At 53.8% G+C, this 18646-nt stretch overlaps 1 protein-coding gene across 1 annotated transcript; it reads left to right on the top strand.

The window, feature by feature from the left end:
• The first annotated feature begins 996 nt into the window (after positions 1-996).
• Positions 997-12750, top strand: LOC148812644 (uncharacterized). The gene is made up of 8 exons (XM_088908532.1): positions 997-1031; positions 3002-3118; positions 4720-4790; positions 7603-7647; positions 11041-11373; positions 11483-11527; positions 11854-11910; positions 12323-12750. The coding sequence occupies exons 1-8, from the start codon at positions 997-999 to the stop codon at positions 12607-12609; spliced, it is 990 nt and encodes a 329-aa protein (XP_088764658.1). The 3' UTR covers positions 12610-12750.
• The last annotated feature ends 5896 nt before the right edge of the window (positions 12751-18646 follow it).

Genomic DNA, 18646 nt, shown 5'->3' on the forward strand with positions numbered 1-18646 from the left:
CCAGTCAGGACAGGAGGCTCTGCTGTACACAGAGAGGGGCGGGAGGGGGGAACAAGCCGAGACCCTGGCTTCTCTCCAGACACAGCTGGGTGAGCTCCTCCAGTCAGGACAGGGGGCTCTACTGTACACAGAGAAGGGGCGGGAGGGGGGAACAAGCCGAGACCCTGGCTTCTCTCCAGACACAGCTGGGTGAGCTCCTCCAGTCAGGACAGGAGGCTCTGCTGTACACAGAGAGGGGTGGGAGGGGGGAACAAGCCGAGACCCTGGCTTCTCTCCAGACACAGCTGGGTGAGCTCCTCCAGTCAGGACAGGAGGCTCTGCTGTACACAGAGAGGGGTGGGAGGGGGGAACAAGCCGAGACCCTGGCTTCTCTCCAGACACAGCTGGGTGAGCTCCTCCAGTCAGGACAGGAGGCTCTGCTGTACACAGAGAGGAGTGGGAGGGGGGAACAAGCCGATACCCTGGCTTCTCTCCAGACACAGCTGGGTGAGCTCCTCCAGTCAGGACAGGAGGCTCTACTGTACACAGAGAGGAGTGGGAGGGGGGAACGAGCTGCCCAGCCCTGTTGTTGACCTTTTGATGAGAACCTCAACCCCCCCCCCGATCAACCTCGTCTGTCGGCTTTCTTATGTAACTTTATGTAACCTCGCGGGTCACTGCAGAAACTGCAGGCAAGCGTCTGGCCGCGTTTCTGTGGCAGGCGGTTTCTCTGAAAGGCATCCGGGACATCGCGTGATTATTATTCTTTGAAATTTTAAACTGAGAACAGGAACTATGAGAACAGTCCCGCCTTTGTGTGTTGGAGTGCCAGACAAACACACAAAACAGTTCACTTTCGTTTCTCGCGGCGGGCGAGCAGAAACGAAAGCTGGTACGGAAAAACAGAAACTTAAGGACTACGAAGAAGCGTTTCCATTTTACAAGAAGACCGACCGCACGCTCGGGAGAAAAAACAAAACCCGTGTTCGGTCGGCAATCTTTCAGAGGAGTCGAAAAATGCGTTTTAAACACAATGGCGGCAAAGGCGATTCGTAAACAAACGCAAATACTTGTAGAATCTCCTAATATTGTAGGTCGGGGAACAGGAACAGGATAAAAATAAGCATTTTTCTTCTTATTATTATTATAATCATCATCAGACAGTGAGCCCGTCTCTCATTAACGTGGCGTATGTTGTGTGTAAATGCCCCATGATGTTTGTATATACATGTCTGTCGATGTTGTGTTGACTGTATACACTTGGGCAACGTACTGGTCATGTGAATAAGCTGTTTGAATGTGAAAGTGTACGCGCCAGGGTGACACTGGAGCCCAGCAGGGGTGAGCCTGGCCAGTACCTGGAGGGGAGACTGCTGGGAAAACACTGAGGCTGCTGCAGGGGGCAGGGGGCGCTCTCACCCTGCGCTCTGTGTGGGTCCTAATGCCCCAGTATAGTGACGGGGACACTGGACTGTAAACAGGCACCGTCCTGCGGGTGAGACGTCAAACCGAGGTCCTGACTCTCTGTGGTCATTAACAATCCCAGGGTGTCTCTCGAGAAGAGTAGGGGTGTTACCCCGGTGTCTCTGGCCAAATTACCACCCCTGGTGTTTACCCATCATGGCCTCTTAATAACCCCCCTCTCTGAACTGGCTTCATCACTCTGCTCTCCTCCCCACTGAGAGCTGGTGTGTGGGGCTGAGGACTGGAGCTTCATCCAGGTGGGGCTGCACACTGGTGGTGGAAGTGGGATCCCCAGGACCTGTAAAGAGCTGCACACTGGTGGTGGTAGTGGGATCCCCAGGACCTGTAAAGAGCTGCACACTGGTGGTGGTAGTGGGATCCCCTTGACCTGTAAAGAGCTGCACACTGGTGGCGGTAGTGGGATCCCCAGGACCTGTGAAGAGTTTCTGGACCATCTGAGTGGTAAGGATTATTATTATTATTATTAAGGGGGATTCCCTGCAGGTGATCTGAGGACAGTGGGCAGTGCTGGTTGTAGCATGAAAGTTAATCCCTCTTGTATGAAGATCGGCTCACTGTCTGTTCCTCAGGCTGGGACAGGAGATCACACACTGTATTATTATTATTGAGAGACAGGCTCACTGTCTGTTCCTCAGGCTGGGACAGGAGATCACACACTGTATTATTATTATTGAGAGACAGGCTCACTGTCTGTTCCTCAGGCTGGGACAGGAGATCACACACTGTGTTATTATTATTGAGAGACAGGCTCACTGTCTGTTCCTCAGGCTGGGACAGGAGATCACACACTGGATTATTATTATTGAGAGACAGGCTCACTGTCTGTTCCTCAGGCTGGGACAGGAGATCACACACTGTATTATTATTATTGAGAGACAGGCTCACTGTCTGTTCCTCAGGCTGGGACAGGAGATCACACACTGTGTTATTATTATTGAGAGACAGGCTCACTGTCTGTTCCTCAGGCTGGGACAGGAGATCACACACTGGATTATTATTATTGAGAGACAGGCTCACTGTCTGTTCCTCAGGCTGGGACAGGAGATCACACACTGTATTATTATTATTGAGAGACAGGCTCACTGTCTGTTCCTCAGGCTGGGACAGGAGATCACACGCTGTATTATTATTATTGAGAGACAGGCTCACTGTCTGTTCCTCAGGCTGGGACAGGAGATCACACACTGGATTATTATTGAGAGACAGGCTCACTGTCTGTTCCTCAGGCTGGGACAGGAGATCACACACTGGATTATTATTATTGAGAGACAGGCTCACTGTTCCTCAGGCTGGGACAGGAGATCACACACTGGATTATAATTATTGAGAGACAGGCTCACTGTCTGTTCCTCAGGTTGGGACAGGAGATCACACACTGTATTATTATTATTGAGAGACAGACTCACTGTTCCTCAGGCTGGGACAGGAGATCACACACTGTACTATTATTATTGAGAGACGGGCTCACTGTCTGTTCCTCAGGCTGGGACAGGTGAACACATAAAGTCATGTTATAAATTATTGACATATACTGTAGGCGTCTTTCTCTCTCTGAGCGTCTCCCTCCCACCGACACGCGATGTCCACACCCACAGACTACAAGTGCCGTTTTCCCCAGCCCCAGCCCAGTCTCGCAGCGCTTGATCATTTACAGGTAAGCCCTGTGAAGCCGTCGCCTGGCGCTTTCTCTCCAGCGAGCGCCGAGAAACGAGCTCGGAAGCCGTTCGTCCTGAACCGACGCAGCTCGCCGGCTTGCGGTCCGAAAATGCGCGATTTGAGACGGCGAACGCGTAGCAGAGCGCAGGGCAGAGACTCGGGTCGGGTGTGTTTGGGGTTTTTTTCTTTAGAAATTTCCTTGGTATTTGAACAATAACCACAACAACAACAAATACACGACAAGGGGGCATACAACATCTAAAATAACGCATCGTCAGGGGGCACATATTAGAAATACACTGGATGTGATTTTACAATGTTCAAACGACGACTTTCCTGTGTTGACATCTCGAAATCATCCGCAGACAGGCTTTTACGACTATTTCACGATGTTCAAACGACGACTAAGTCAACTTACAAACGATAATTCGGAGTTGTTTCCAATGGCGTTGAAATGCGACGTACTATCGGTTTCTTTCACGCTAAGCTTTTTTTTTTTTTGAATGCACGTTTGCCAATCAGTCCCGAAGGTTTTTCAGCGTGGGACATATGAACTGAAATAAACAGACATTTGCACGGTTTGGTTGTCCTGTGTCTTGTTTGAAACCAACCCCGCTCCAACTACAAACGCTTTCCATGATGTTCCCGGCCGTGTGGGGGGGGGGGCGAGGATCACAGGTCGTGTAAATGAGTTAAAAGCGCATCGTTGCTGTGGAAAGCCAGCCACAGCCGACAAAGCAGCCCCGTTTCCAGCTGCTCTCGGTGTTTGCTTTATTCATCCCAGTGTAATTGGAGCTCAGAAGGGCGACTTGATACGGAGAGACCGAGATAAAGGCTCTTTGTTCGCGTTTCGTGTTGACTAGGCTGCTCCAGCGCGGCACAACGCCAAGGGCGTATCGCCGGTATCGTCATAACGCCCCGCTTTTCCGCGGGTGACAAAGAGCCCTTTGGCTCGGAACCACCCGGCTTCTAGTCTTTGTTCGGTACCATCTGCCTCCGCCGAAGGGGATTTCAATGGCACTACAATTGTTGCCAGGTTTGACTTTGAACGTTTTGCATGTTAGGTGAGCCGGAAGAGAAATTCAAATGCGTGCTTTGCTCTTCAGGGCGGGCGGAGGGGGGGAAGTCAGACGTTCAGTTGAAGGAATAAGGAAACTCGATAGACAGCAGCCAGAACCTGCTTCTTGTTTTGAAACCCAGAGCAACGTTTTTGGACTTTTGAGACGAGAAGCTGGGCAAAAAAAAAACAAAACAAAACATCGCCGGTATGATCGATTTAAAAGCCCTTCAAAAACAGACCTCTGAAAAGCAACAATACCCTCCGTTCGGACTCTTGTAAATAAAATAATAATAACTTGAGTGTATGTGGCGTTCGTCAAATAGGCCCACACCCACGAGATACGAGCCACGTTGTCCCCCGTGACTCTCGCGAAGACGACACACTGGCAGTCCTCCAGACCGCACACGTCCTTGGCTAGTCGTCTTTTTCAAGTTACAGGACCGAAGAGAAAAAACCGGCTGTATCGTCGCTTCGCTGCAGGGAAGTCCGGAGAGTTCTTTCCCTGCTTTCTTCTCAAACGGTTGATTTTTCGCCGCCAGGAATCCCCCGGTGAAACTGCTGCCGGTGGACAGACGCTGGTCGGCCGCTATCTTCGCCATGTCGCCCGGAGGTGAGTTTCCAGACCGCCTGCCCGCCCGCCGGCCTTTAAAGTTTCTCAGGTTTGCTGGAAAATCTGAGAAAAAGAGAGATATTACGTGAAGGGTTTCCATAGAGACCCATCAAAAGAGGACCACCTGGGAAGTTAACTTGTTCAAAGATCTCTCCCAGCTGTGTCTGGAGAGAAGCCAGGGTATCGACTTGTTCCCCCCTCCCGCCTCTCTCTGTGTACAGTAGTGCCTCCTGTCCTGACTGGAGGAGCTCACCCAGCTGTGTCTGGAGAGAAGCAAGGGTATCGGCTTGTTCCCCCCTCCCGCCTCTCTCTGTGTACAGTAGAGCCTCCTGTCCTGACTGGAGGAGCTCACCCAGCTGTGTCTGGAGAGAAGCCAGGGTATCGGCTTGTTCCCCCCTCCCGCCCCTCTCTGTGTACAGTAGAGCCTCCTGTCCTGACTGGAGGAGCTCACCCAGCTGTGTCTGGAGAGAAGCCAGGGTATCGGCTTGTTCCCCTCTCCCACCCCTCTCTGTGTACAGTAGAGCCTCCTGTCCTGACTGGAGGAGCTCACCCAGCTGTGTCTGGAGAGAAGCCAGGGTCTCGGCTTGTTCCCCCCTCCCACCCCTCTCTGTGTACAGTAGAGCCTCCTGTCCTGACTGGAGGAGCTCACCCAGCTGTGTCTGGAGAGAAGCCAGGGTATTGGCTTGTTCCCCCCTCCCACCCCTCTCTGTGTACAGTAGAGCCTCCTGTCCTGACTGGAGGAGCTCACCCAGCTGTGTCTGGAGAGAAGCCAGGGTATCGGCTTGTTCCCCCCTCCCGCCCCTCTCTGTGTACAGTAGAGCCTCCTGTCCTGACTGGAGGAGCTCACCCAGCTGTGTCTGGAGAGAAGCCAGGGTATCGGCTTGTTCCCCCCTCCCACCCCTCTCTGTGTACAGTAGAGCCTCCTGTCCTGACTGGAGGAGCTCACCCAGCTGTGTCTGGAGAGAAGCCAGGGTCTCGGCTTGTTCCCCCCTCCCACCCCTCTCTGTGTACAGTAGAGCCTCCTGTCCTGACTGGAGGAGCTCACCCAGCTGTGTCTGGAGAGAAGCCAGGGTATCGGCTTGTTCCCCCCTCCCACCCCTCTCTGTGTACAGTAGAGCCTCCTGTCCTGACTGGAGGAGCTCACCCAGCTGTGTCTGGAGAGAAGCAAGGGTATCGGCTTGTTCCCCCCTCCCGCCTCTCTCTGTGTACAGTAGAGCCTCCTGTCCTGACTGGAGGAGCTCACCCAGCTGTGTCTGGAGAGAAGCCAGGGTATCGGCTTGTTCCCCCCTCCCGCCCCTCTCTGTGTACAGTAGAGCCTCCTGTCCTGACTGGAGGAGCTCACCCAGCTGTGTCTGGAGAGAAGCCAGGGTATCGGCTTGTTCCCCCCTCCCGCCCCTCTCTGTGTACAGTAGAGCCTCCTGTCCTGACTGGAGGAGCTCACCCAGCTGTGTCTGGAGAGAAGCCAGGGTATCGGCTTGTTCCCCCCTCCCGCCCCTCTCTGTGTACAGTAGAGCCTCCTGTCCTGACTGGAGGAGCTCACCCAGCTGTGTCTGGAGAGAAGCCAGGGTCTCGGCTTGTTCCCCCCTCCCACCCCTCTCTGTGTACAGTAGAGCCTCCTGTCCTGACTGGAGGAGCTCACCCAGCTGTGTCTGGAGAGAAGCCAGGGTATCGGCTTGTTCCCCCCTCCCACCCCTCTCTGTGTACAGTAGAGCCTCCTGTCCTGACTGGAGGAGCTCACCCAGCTGTGTCTGGAGAGAAGCCAGGGTATCGGCTTGTTCCCCCCTCCCGCCCCTCTCTGTGTACAGTAGAGCCTCCTGTCCTGACTGGAGGAGCTCACCCAGCTGTGTCTGGAGAGAAGCCAGGGTCTCGGCTTGTTCCCCCCTCCCACCCCTCTCTGTGTACAGTAGAGCCTCCTGTCCTGACTGGAGGAGCTCACCCAGCTGTGTCTGGAGAGAAGCCAGGGTATCGGCTTGTTCCCCCCTCCCACCCCTCTCTGTGTACAGTAGAGCCTCCTGTCCTGACTGGAGGAGCTCACCCAGCTGTGTCTGGAGAGAAGCCAGGGTATCAGCTTGTTCCCCCCTCCCACCCCTCTCTGTGTACAGTAGAGCCTCCTGTCCTGACTGGAGGAGCTCACCCAGCTGTGTCTGGAGAGAAGCCAGGGTATCGGCTTGTTCCCCCCTCCCGCCCCTCTCTGTGTACAGTAGAGCCCCCTGTCCTGACTGGAGGAGCTCACCCAGCTGTGTCTGGAGAGAAGCCAGGGTATCAGCTTCAACAACAGGGCCCTGTTAACATCCCCACTAAACGCATTGTTTTTGAACCATTTTAATCCCCAAGCTGACCGTGTTAAGCAATATGACTTTAGGAGTCGTCTGTGGTAATGTGTGAATAAAGCTTTCTGCACACGCAAATTCTATCCTTCGCCCTGACATTACGCAACACCAGCTACATGCCTTGGCTAGGGATCTGTGCCTGTGGCTGGGAGGTTTGCCAGTTCAGATCCCGCAGCCAGCTGAGGAATCCTCCTGCGTTGGGCCCCTGAGCAAGGCCCTGAACCCCAGCTGCTCCAGGGGTGCTGTATAAATGGCCGATCCTGCGCTCTGACCCCCAGCTTCTCTCTCCCTGTCTGTGTGTCTCATGGAGAGCAGGCTGGGCTCTGCGAAAGCTAGATTCTTTATTGATCCTGTGAGGGGAACTGCAGAAAGCTTACAGCACCTGGTATTCCCAGGCTTGTCTCCCATCCAAGTACTAGCCAGGCCTCTCTCTCTCTCTCTCTCTCTCTCTCTCTCTCTCTCTCTCCCTCCCTCCCTGACAGGTCGCCTGTACGCGCTGCTGCTCTGTCTGTGTCCCACCTTGCAAGGTAAGGACAGTCTCGCCCGAACGCCTCTGAGCCCCTCGTCCCCCCCCCCGCAACCCGCTCGGTTCAGAATGCACCCAGATATAGCGCCTCGCAGCCCATTTCTGCACCCTAAGAAACCAAACCGGGGTGGGCACAGACAAAATCTGGGTGTTTGAGAATGGAAAGTGAAGGGCAGGCTTTGCAGCCGTCGGCGGAGGGCGTAGATTTGATCGGGGACGTGCTGGCGCCCGCGAGGTCAGCAGGAGAATTTTCCAGGTCCATCCCGGTAGAGACTGGGGAGCAGGCGTTTCGTAGGAGGAATTTTTTTCGGAACCACACAGGAGTGTCTGAAGTCGATCCAGCTGGCAGAGCGCTGCAGGAGTTTAGTCCAGGAGGAGAAACGGGACGTGTTTGACGATTCGGAGTGAAACTCGGTTACATGTGATATGGTCCGCTGATCGGACCGTGCTTATGCTTAGAAACATTGAGAAAGTCATGACGTCCCTCGGATCAGATTGAGAAAATGGTCTTCTGCTGTGGTTCATCTTTCACTCCTCATTCTCAAGTTGCTGGGATTTTGCATACTTGTCAGGTACTCAGGTAGTCTTTTCTGTTCAAGACTGAAGAGACTCAGTTCCCTCAGCCTGTCAGTGTGGGACGCTCCCTTCAGACTGAAGAGACTCAGTTCCCTCAGCCTGTCAGTGTGGGACACTCCCTCCAGACTAAAGAGACTCAGTTCCCTCAGCCTGTCAGTGTGGGACGCTCCCTTCAGACTGAAGAGACCCAGTTCCCTCAGCCTGTCAGTGTGGGACACTCCCTCCAGACTGAAGAGACTCAGTTCCCTCAGCCTGTCAGTGTGGGACACTCCCTTCAGACTGAAGAGACCCAGTTCCCTCAGCCTGTCAGTGTGGGACACTCCCTCCAGACTGAAGAGACTCAGTTCTCTCAGCCTGTCCATGTGGGACACTCCCTTCAGACTGAAGAGACTCAGTTCCCTCAGCCTGTCAGTGTGGGACGCTCCCTTCAGACTGAAGAGACTCAGTTCCTCCAGTCCCCCAGTGTGGGACACTCCCTCCAGACTAAAGAGACTCAGTTCCCTCAGCCTGTCAGTGTGGGGACGCTCCCTTCAGACTGAAGAGACCCAGTTCCCTCAGCCTGTCAGTGTGGGACACTCCCTCCAGACTAAAGAGACTCAGTTCCCTCAGCCTGTCAGTGTGGGACGCTCCCTTCAGACTGAAGAGACCCAGTTCCCTCAGCCTGTCAGTGTGGGACACTCCCTCCAGACTGAAGAGACTCAGTTCCCTCAGCCTGTCAGTGTGGGACACTCCCTTCAGACTGAAGAGACCCAGTTCCCTCAGCCTGTCAGTGTGGGACACTCCCTCCAGACTGAAGAGACTCAGTTCTCTCAGCCTGTCCATGTGGGACACTCCCTTCAGACTGAAGAGACTCAGTTCCCTCAGCCTGTCAGTGTGGGACGCTCCCTTCAGACTGAAGAGACTCAGTTCCCTCAGCCTGTCCGTGTGTGTCAGTCCCAGATTTCCTGGAAACCACAGTTGGCCACTGCTTGCGGCATCTTCATCATCCTCATTGGCTGGTCGTTCTTTTGGGCTGGTCGATCATCACCTTGGCCCAATTTATAGCGTCCAGATCCGCCTTGCAGCCTGCTTTTTTTGCGTGTGATCGAGCTCGAAGGAGAACGAAGACGACCGTGGAGGAGAGGAAGGACCCCACTGAAGTCTTGTCGTTTTCGCCTCATCGTTTTCTGCTACAGAAGGGGCTCTGTTCCCTTCTGCACGACGAAATGCTTCTGCGATCATCGGCAAACCTGAATAAACCGTTCTTCTGCTGTGACGTGTCTCTGTGTCTGTTTTGTCTGCAAGCTGCCCTTGAAAATCGTTAGTCGTCATATTTCCAGTGAGACTGACCCTCACTGACACGTGTGTTAGGAGAGGAGGAGTGTATTGCCATATATACGTGTGCATTGAGCTTCTGACTCGCACTCCTCTCTCAGGACACACTCAGTACAGCAGAGCTCCGTATGACTGTGCCATACTGTGTTTTAACCTTGATCTCACTGGGCTGTACTGTGTTTTTACCTTGATCTCACTGGGCTCTACTGCACTGTCCTGTGTTTTTACCCTGATCTCACTGGGCTCTACTGAGCTGTCCTGTGTTTTTACTCTGATCTCACTGCGCTGCCCTGTGTTTTTACCCTGATCTCACTGTGCTGCCCTGTGTTTTTACCCTGATCTCACTGCGCTGTCCTGTGTTTTTACCCTGATCTCACTGCGCTGTCCTGTGTTTTTACCCTGATCTCACTGGGCTGTACTGCACTGTCCTGTGTTTTTACCCTGATCTCACTGCGCTGTCCTGTGTTTTTACCCTGGTCTCCCTGGGATTCCAATTCCCTCTGATCTCTCAGGACACACAGTACACCACACAACCCCACACAGTGTAGACAGCACATTCCAGACCTAATAAGTAACAGCAACGGGAACGTGAAACGTCACCTGTCCTGGCCAGACAGGGGTGGCAGTTACGTGTGAAGCAGCTGACAGTTTCTAAACAACCACGATTAGTCTGGCTTTTCTTTCCAGTCTAAAAAGCCAGACTTCCCTCTGACGCACAGTGTACTCAAATAGATACAAATATTCATTAGTGCCTTTCGAAATGTGCACTTTATTTTCCTAAAGCAATTAATACATAGGTGTGGGCCAGTCATGCTCAAACAAACTGTGTGCTCCTGCACATGTGGCGACATGAGCTTTTCTGTAGAGATGTGATGTGTAATGTTGTGCGTTGTGTGTCCCTAAAAAAACATTCCCTGAGGCGAGGAAAGGTTTTGCGCCCCCTGGTGGCAGTTCAGCTCACTACAGTCCTGCTCTGCACAGGGGGTGTGAGCAGAGAGATCCAAAACGCAACCACACAAGCTCCCGCCCGCTGCTCGGCTCTCCAGATGGGCACCGGTGCCCCTTTGGTGTCTTCGAGCTCTTCCACGACAGAAACACAGTGACACACACAAATGCCCTATCCCAGCATGCAACAGGCACAAGGCAGGACACAGTCTGGACAGGACACCAGTCCATCACAGGACACACACACACACCCACCCACCCTGGACAGGACACCAGCCCATCACAACACATACACACACACACCCTGGACAGGACACCAGTCCATCACAGGACACACACACACACACACACACACACACACACACCCTGGACAGGACATCAGTCCATCACAGGACACACACACACACCCTGGACAGGACACCAGCCCATCACAGGACACACACAGACAGGTCACTTTGAGTTTGCACTCATGGGTCATGGGACGATCTCACAGTTGTTGTTGCTGTGATTGTTGGAGCCCCTGTGAGTAAGAAAACGCTCTCTCGTGTCTCTTCCACAGCCCGGTCGGAGACTCCCGTCTTCGTCAGGGTAACAGAGGGGCAGGGGGCCACTCTGCCCTGTGAGATAAAGCAGCGCGTCTCCAGGGAGGAGCTCAGCGTGATCTGGGAGACCCCTGAGGAGAGGGTCTTCACCCTGATCAAGGGGACGCCTCGATATGGCGCAGGGTTCGAGAACCGAGTGAACTTTGAAAGTGTGAACAGAGTCGCTGAAGGGGACCTCTCCCTCAACATCAGTCGGATACAAGTGGCGGACAGAGGAGTCTACAGCTGCTACTGGACTCGGGACAGCCACACTCTGCAGTTCGCGTGCAGCGTCGTGGTGGCAGTCGCAGGTAAGGGGCTTTCTTCTTCGTCCAGGCCCGTCTCAGCGAAGCAGTCTGCCCTTCCTGCGCCAGGAGAGACGGTTCATTCCGATTTTCAGCTTGTGTCTTTGTGTTTCAGAGAGAGGCCATTTGGATGGCGATTCCACTTCAAATCTTGGATCAGGTAAATCTGTGCTTTTTTTCCATTTATACTCATAGTGTTTTGAAGCATCACCCGTCTCATGGCCCTCCTGAGGCAAGTCAGGTGACCAAGGGCAGCAGCCTTCTGGGAACTGTAGTTCAGGCCAGAGCCGCCATCTTGCCCGAACCTGCTGTCCTCATGTTGTGTGGAGGAAAGGGCTCAGCTGAGCTCCTGCTCTCTACTTCCAGTCCATGAACATCTGGCGGATCTGGGATTGAGGAAAATGACACAAACCGATTAATTTGAAACAGTTTAAAAAAAGGTTCTCACGTGTGTATTACAGCAGAGTAATGTTTTGTGTCGTTCAGTTTCAGAGGCAGAGAGCTTTACTCCAAGCAATCCAACCACCCCCCCTGCAGAAACAGGTACTGTTGATAGAAGAGTATCCCGCTACTCACCGGCTCTTTGTCCCAGCCCTGAGCCGGGTCTGATCCGCGTTCAGCTCTTGGACGTGACGGAGCTCGTCCGTCCACTGGGACTGCTCCACTCGCGCAGAATCGCCAGTGTCAGAGCAGAGCAGAAAAAAAAACATTAAATATTCAAATCGAGCAGGTGGTTAGTTCGCTCTCCGGGGTTGGAGTGAAAACCAGGAGAGGCGGCAGGACCAGGGCTGGAGCCCCAGAACCACAGAGGTCGCGCGTCAGTTGATAAAATCTTGAGCACCTCCGTGGTCTTTCTCTGAGGACATCGCTACATCAGAACAAGACCTGTAAACAGCAGAGGGCTTCTTATTTATCTTCCAGAAAGCAAACCCTAATTCTGTCCTTTTCTCCCTAGGTGTGGGAAACGGAGAAAACCACCGGATCATTCTTGCAGTTGCTGCTACAGCAGTAGCTACGCTGGTGCTCGCTCTTGTGTTCGTGGTGCTGATGAAGAAGAAGATGATCACAAAGCTGTGGGAACTGAAACAGCAGAGAGGACTTACAGGCGTGACAGTTGTATCCCATGAAGATTCCTGTGCCATTAAAAAGAATCTGCTCTCCAACGGACACCTCCCTTCGTCTGGGCCTGCAGAGCTCTCCAGTGGACACCTCACTGCTACCAAAGACACCCTCCTGTCGTGACTGTGTGCTGAGGCTCTGTCCCCTGTCCAGCTCCAGACTCTCAGCTGTCCAGCTCCTCTAGACTGGTCACTCTGTGTGACGGTCAGCTCCCTGCTGTCCTCTGTCCAGCTCCAGACTCTCAGCTCTCCACTGGACACTACAGCTCCTCTAGACTGGTCAGTCTGTGTGGTGGACAGCTCCCTGCTGTCCCCTGTCCTCTGCTCCAGAGTGGACACTCATAACTCCCAGCTGTCTCTCGGGGCGCAGGCTGCATCGCCATCAGAGCCCTGCCGCCCGCCCCAGGGCATGCTGAGACTGCGGCCCCCTGACCGAGGAGGAGGAGGAGGGGGTAAGACAGCGGGGGGCCGGAGAGAGCGTGCGGGTTCGGCCCGCCAGCTGGAACTCGTCCGGATCGCGTCGTTCAGGTAACGCAGAGGACCTAGCGAGGCCACACTCTGAGTAACATCACCTGCTGGGAGGCTAGATCTGGTCTCCTTACTGAGGATAATGTTATCCAGCACAGCGTCCTCGCTAGGTCCTCTCGATCACTTGTGCAGCTCGATCCAAAGGAGGTTTTTGACTTTTTTTTCCGATTTTCACTTTGGGGGCTGTCGTAAATAATAATAATAATAATAATAATAATGTTCTCATCTAGTTCAGGCGAGGAGCTGCGTCAGCAGGCTTAGGCTGCTAAGGAACAGGTAACAGGTTTATTCCCGGGTGGAAGGAGAAGGGAGAAAACACAGCGTCTGGTCCGTGGAGCCTTCATCAGGCGTGAGGCAGACAGGGCAGACAGCAAAGGCGATGTAGCGGGAGAACGAGCTGGGAGAGAGTGAAAAACGGGGGAGCGTTTGGGGCGTTTGGGGGGGCAATGCGGAGCATAATACACGCGCGCTGAGCGCCACTTCAGCCTTTTTTCAGTAGATATTGGCCACTGGACTCCGGGGCTGCCGGACCCAGCGCTCTCCTTCAAGCACAGGATATTGTCGAGGCGAAAGGAAAGCCGTTGAGGACGGCGCGACGAGCCGGGGGATTTCCCAGTGAACCGGTCGCTCGATGAGTGACCGGTCCTTCCCAGCGAGGAGCTCGCCCACCGGCCCACGCCTTTCATCCTCTCGGGTGCCTGCTGTTGCGCACTCTGCTGCTGCTGCTGTTCTCGGTCGGTATGTTTTGGGTGCTTGCGGGAATGTCTTTGTATAGGAGCGCGCGTGTAACTAAGCCCAAAAAAAAAGCATTTCTCTGCACTTGTGCCCACTGCGCCAAAACACGAGTTCGTGCACCAGGGGCTGTTCCTGTTTCTGTCACAAACCCCTTTCTACTGCAATCAAAACAGTGAGGTTTGTCCTTCGATATCTGCTGGGGTGGAACAGGATACGGGTATACAAGTGCTTTGTTTTCTAAGGCGTCTGATTTTATGTTGAATAATTGCATTATTACACTTGTGTGTGTATATACAGTATGTAACCAAATAAGCATTTCACTGCACTTGTGCAAATGACAAGAAACTGAACTCTGAACTCTGAACTCTGAACTCTGAACTCTGAACTCTGTGTATTTTAGTTTTATGTTGTTCTGGGAGGTTTTTCCCCTCAGGGAATTGCTGGGATGGACGTTATCCTGTGTGCCGACTTAAACCGCCTTTCCTCTCCCAGGAAGTGTGCGATTAAAGGATCTTCCTTGCGAAGTGGCCCTCTGTGTGCGTTATTTCAGCCCGAGCCCCCGAGCCCCCAAGCGTGCGAGCTCCGGGGGTCAGAGGTCAAGCTGCAGGCTCTCGGTGATCGATCGATTCGGTCTGGGCATGTCTAGGTCACTGTGGGCCACAGCAGGAGTGTTGACGGGATTGATCTTCCTGCTGATCATTAGCATGCAGGGTTGGACTCTTTCCTCCCGAATCGTCGCAGTGGTGCTTTTCTGTAGTAATTAATAAGAATGATAATTAATGATAATTGGTGATAATGATAGGCCCCGCTGGTTTTTGAGTTTGGAACCCTGATAGACAAGTAGGAGTAACCTTTCGGAAAGAGAGGCACACTCAAACACCCGCACAGACGCTATACAGACCATGCAGACTCCACCCAGATGTTGCCCTTGTCGTTGTCTTTATGACGCGCGGTGATCGTCACTCTGCTGATCCACCTGGACTGAACTGGGCTTGAAGTCTGTTTCTCTGAGAACTGCGAGCCACCCCCCGCCCCACCCCATCAAGAGCAACACTTTCAGAGACCTTGACTGGAGAGGAGTCATGCCAACCCCTTTTACACTGTGTTTTTACTGCACTGTCCTGTGTTTATACCCTGATCTCACTGGGCTGTCCTGTGTTTTTACCCTGATCTCACTGGGCTGTACTGCGCTGTCCTGTGTTTTTACCCTGATCTCACTGCGCTGTCCTGTGTTTTTACCCTGATCTCACTGGGCTGTACTGCGCTGTCCTGTGTTTTTACCCTGATCTCACTGGGCTCTACTGCGCTGTCCTGTGTTTTTACCCTGATCTCACTGGGATGTCCTGTGTTTTTACCCTGATCTCACTGGGCTGTCCTGTGTTTTTACTGCAGTACTGGCCTGGCGACTCTTCCTCCTGGGCCGCAGGCAGGTGGGGATCGGGGGCCTCAGCTTGTTACTGACTCAATTTACTCACTCCTCACGCTACTGGCTCTGTCATCCCTTGACGTCTGTCAGGCACTTTGCTCGAGGGGCAGGCGGCAGTGCTGTGCCCTGCAAGAGGGCTCCCTGGCTTTGAACCTGCAACCCCCTTCCCTCCAGTGCACAGCCCGAGAGCTCCTCCTTCGCACGAGACACAGCCGACCCTGCAGCGAAGGAGTGGCAGAACACTCCCCGTCCTCTGTGGTTTCTGATGATCGGCACACACTCCCCCTGAAAGGCCGTTGCGTTCCCAAACCCGCTGTTTCACAATCCCTCACATTCCCACAGGAACCAGATTCCACACATTCTCACTCCTGAACCAATTATCCAACCACGGCCCTGTCCCTTCAGTATTTAAACTCCCCTCACACACCACTCCAGTAGACCTCTCTCTTGTGTGTGTCTCTAAACCTTTTGACTGATCTCTCGGTACCGGACTCCTTCCCTCCCTAATCGACCGAGCCCCTGGATTTCGTCTTGTGGATCGTCCCTGTGCTACTCCGCGTCCTGCGGGATTCATAGTTACACATGAGGATCCTCCTATTCTACCACTGGGGTCCCTGGCAAGTCCAGCCCAGTGAGATCAGGGTAAAAACACAGAAGAGCCCAGTGAGATCAGGGTAAAAACACAGGATAGCGCAGTGAGATCAGGGTAAAAACACAGTACTGTGCAGTAGAGCCCAGTGAGATCAGGGTAAAAACACAGGACAGCCCAGTGAGATCGCCCCTCTATCTCCTAATCTTCTAATCGGGGGATAAACGCGTCATCTGGCAGTCGGGCGACTTCAGGGTGCGCACCTGCGGCGGAGAAGCGCCCGTCAACTCGGAGCCACTTTTTCAGTGCATGTAACAGTTCAAGACAAAACCCATCGTCAAGGGGTACACCGCGCGAAATAAAAACAATTTCTGAGAAGGGTTCAAGCAAATTCGAGTCTGCACCGCTTTCACAGTTGAAATAGTCTGCAGATACTGCTTCCCACCCGGTTTCAAGTGCTCAGACTCAGGACGTTCATTACCAGCGAGATTTTAGTGTCGTTTTCGACGGGGCTGAAACGCAACGTGACGTCTTTTTCTCCACAGCAAACACCAGCCTCAGTCTCTCTCTCTCTCTCTTTTTTTTAAATATTAAGTTTGCAGCTCGGTCCAGAAAGGGACATGGCCGACATAAACGGGGGAATCGTTTCAGGGCACCAGTTTTTCACACACGGAAAAATAAAACCACAACGTGCTTCCGCTTCCGGCTTCACGACCGCTTGGCGAGGGGAATAAAAAGATCAAATCAATGCGTTCGCGCGTGTCAGACGAGAGGGGCCCCCAGTGTTGTTTCTGCAACAGCAGTACCTGGATCAACTCGGTGTATAGCGCCCTGCAGCTCCCAGCTGGCTGCCCCACTGGAGGCCAGCAGTGTGAGCCTGGCCAGCACCTGGAGGGGAGACTGCTGGGGGAGGTGTGAGTGGGGCCAGCAGGGGGCGCTCTCACCCTGCGCTCTGTGTGGGTCCTGATGCCCCAGTATAGTGACGGGGACACTGGACTGTAAACAGGCGCCGTCCTGCGGATGAGACGTCAAACCGAGGTCCTGATTCTCTGTGGTCATTAACAATCCCAGGGTGTCTCTGGAGAAGAGTAGGGGTGTCACCCTGGTGTCCTGGCCAAATTACCCCCCTGGTCTTTACCCATCATGGCCTCCTAATAACCCCCCTCTCTGAACTGGCTTCATCCCTCTGCTCTCCTCCCCACTAAGAGCTGGTGTGTGGGGAGAGGACTGGAGCATCATCCAGTTGGGGCTGCGCACTGGTGGCGGTAGTGGGATCCCCAGGACCTGTAAAGAGCTGCACACTGGTGGCGGTAGTGGGATCCCCAGGACCTGTAAAGAGCTGCACACTGGTGGTGGTAGTGGGATCCCCAGGAGCTGCACACTGGTGGCGGTAGTGGGATCCCCATGACCTGTAAAGAGCTGCACACTGGTGGTGGTAGTGGGATCCCCAGGACCTGTAAAGAGCTGCACACTGGTGGCGGTAGTGGGATCCCCAGGACCTGTAAAGAGCTGCACACTGGTGGTGGTGGTGGGATCCCCAGGAGCTGCACACTGGTGGTGGTAGTGGGATCCCCAGGACCTGTAAAGAGCTGCACACTGGTGGTGGGAGTGGGATCCCCAGGACCTGTAAAGAGCTGCACACTGGTGGCGGTAGTGGGATCCCCAGGACCTGTAAAGAGCTGCACACTGGTGGTGGTGGTGGGATCCCCAGGAGCTGCACACTGGTGGTGGTGGTGGGATCCCCAGGACCTGTAAAGAGCTGCACACTGGTGGTGGCAGTGGGATCCCCAGGACCTGTAAAGAGCTGCACACTGGTGGCGGTAGTGGGATCCCCAGGACCTGTAAAGAGCTGCACACTGGTGGTGGTGGTGGGATCCCCAGGAGCTGCACACTGGTGGTGGTAGTGGGATCCCCATGACCTGTAAAGAGCTGCACACTGGTGGCGGTAGTGGGATCCCCAGGACCTGTAAAGAGCTCCGAGTGGAGTGTCCAGAAAAAGCGCTATATAAGTGTAAGGAGTTATTAATTATTATGATTATTATTTCTTCAGCTGTTTTTCCAAAAGGACGGCAGTGTGACGCGCTCGTTAAGCTCTCTTGGTGAGGACGTGCGATTGTACGACTGCGCCCACAGCTCTTCTGATCAGGGTACGTGATCTTCCTGCTCACACAGAGGCGCAGAAGACACCGATATTAAACACAGAATCCACCGCCCCCCACCCGGGCACACAGAGGACCACAGCTACAGAGCTGTTCCTCTCGCACCGGTAACAGAGCGCCTGAACTGGGCAGACTGGGGTCACTGGGGGCCAGAGTCGCCGTGCACGGTCACAGGATCACCCGAGAGACAAGGCGCTATATCTCGGGAGCGAGACCGGCACAAACGAATGAGGGGGGTCTTCCTCGACTTACTGCTGCAGAGAAACGTCAGAACTCCTGCCCCCCGCCCCACCCCATACCCCAGTAACCCGATCGGAACAGGACAGCGCCAATCGATACCATGTGGTTACCGTGTTCTGATCTGTCGGTGTGGTTTTTCTCAGATACATAGGGGTCGAAATGATTGGCATCCCTAAAGAATATTTAAAGTAAGACCAAACAATGAGGCGTCTGTTACGACACGCTGTGCTTTTCAGCTGGCCTCAGTCTCCAGGAACTGTATTGCTGTCTTTTGCCCGGTTCTGTTTCCCTGGGGGGTCAGTAGGAGGTTGCACGCAGGTCAGATCCCTTTGTTGCCCATCACCTTGGCTGAAACCAAAGAGCTCTCAGCTGAAAAAGAGACAGGTGCTTGTCGACCTACACAGAGCAGGTAACGGATATGAAAACACACAACTTATGGACATTGGTGGCCTCTAGTGCTCACTATCTGTTACTACAGTCAGAC

Source organism: Atractosteus spatula (assembly GCF_055471065.1).
Source record: "Atractosteus spatula isolate fAtrSpa1 chromosome 10 unlocalized genomic scaffold, fAtrSpa1.hap1 SUPER_10_unloc_2, whole genome shotgun sequence".
Taxonomy (NCBI): Eukaryota; Metazoa; Chordata; class Actinopteri; order Semionotiformes; family Lepisosteidae; genus Atractosteus; species Atractosteus spatula.

What these genes read in the sequence shown, in the direction of transcription:
- LOC148812644 (XM_088908532.1), top strand. Translation starts at nt 997, where the DNA reads ATGCGTTTTAAACACAATGGCGGCAAAGGCGATTC. An exon ending in CAGCGCTTGATCATTTACAG is followed by an intron (nt 3,119 to 4,719) that starts GTAAGCCCTGTG and finishes TTTCGCCGCCAG; the next exon opens with GAATCCCCCGGTGAAACTGC. An exon ending in CACCCCCCCTGCAGAAACAG is followed by an intron (nt 11,911 to 12,322) that starts GTACTGTTGATA and finishes TTTTCTCCCTAG; the next exon opens with GTGTGGGAAACGGAGAAAAC.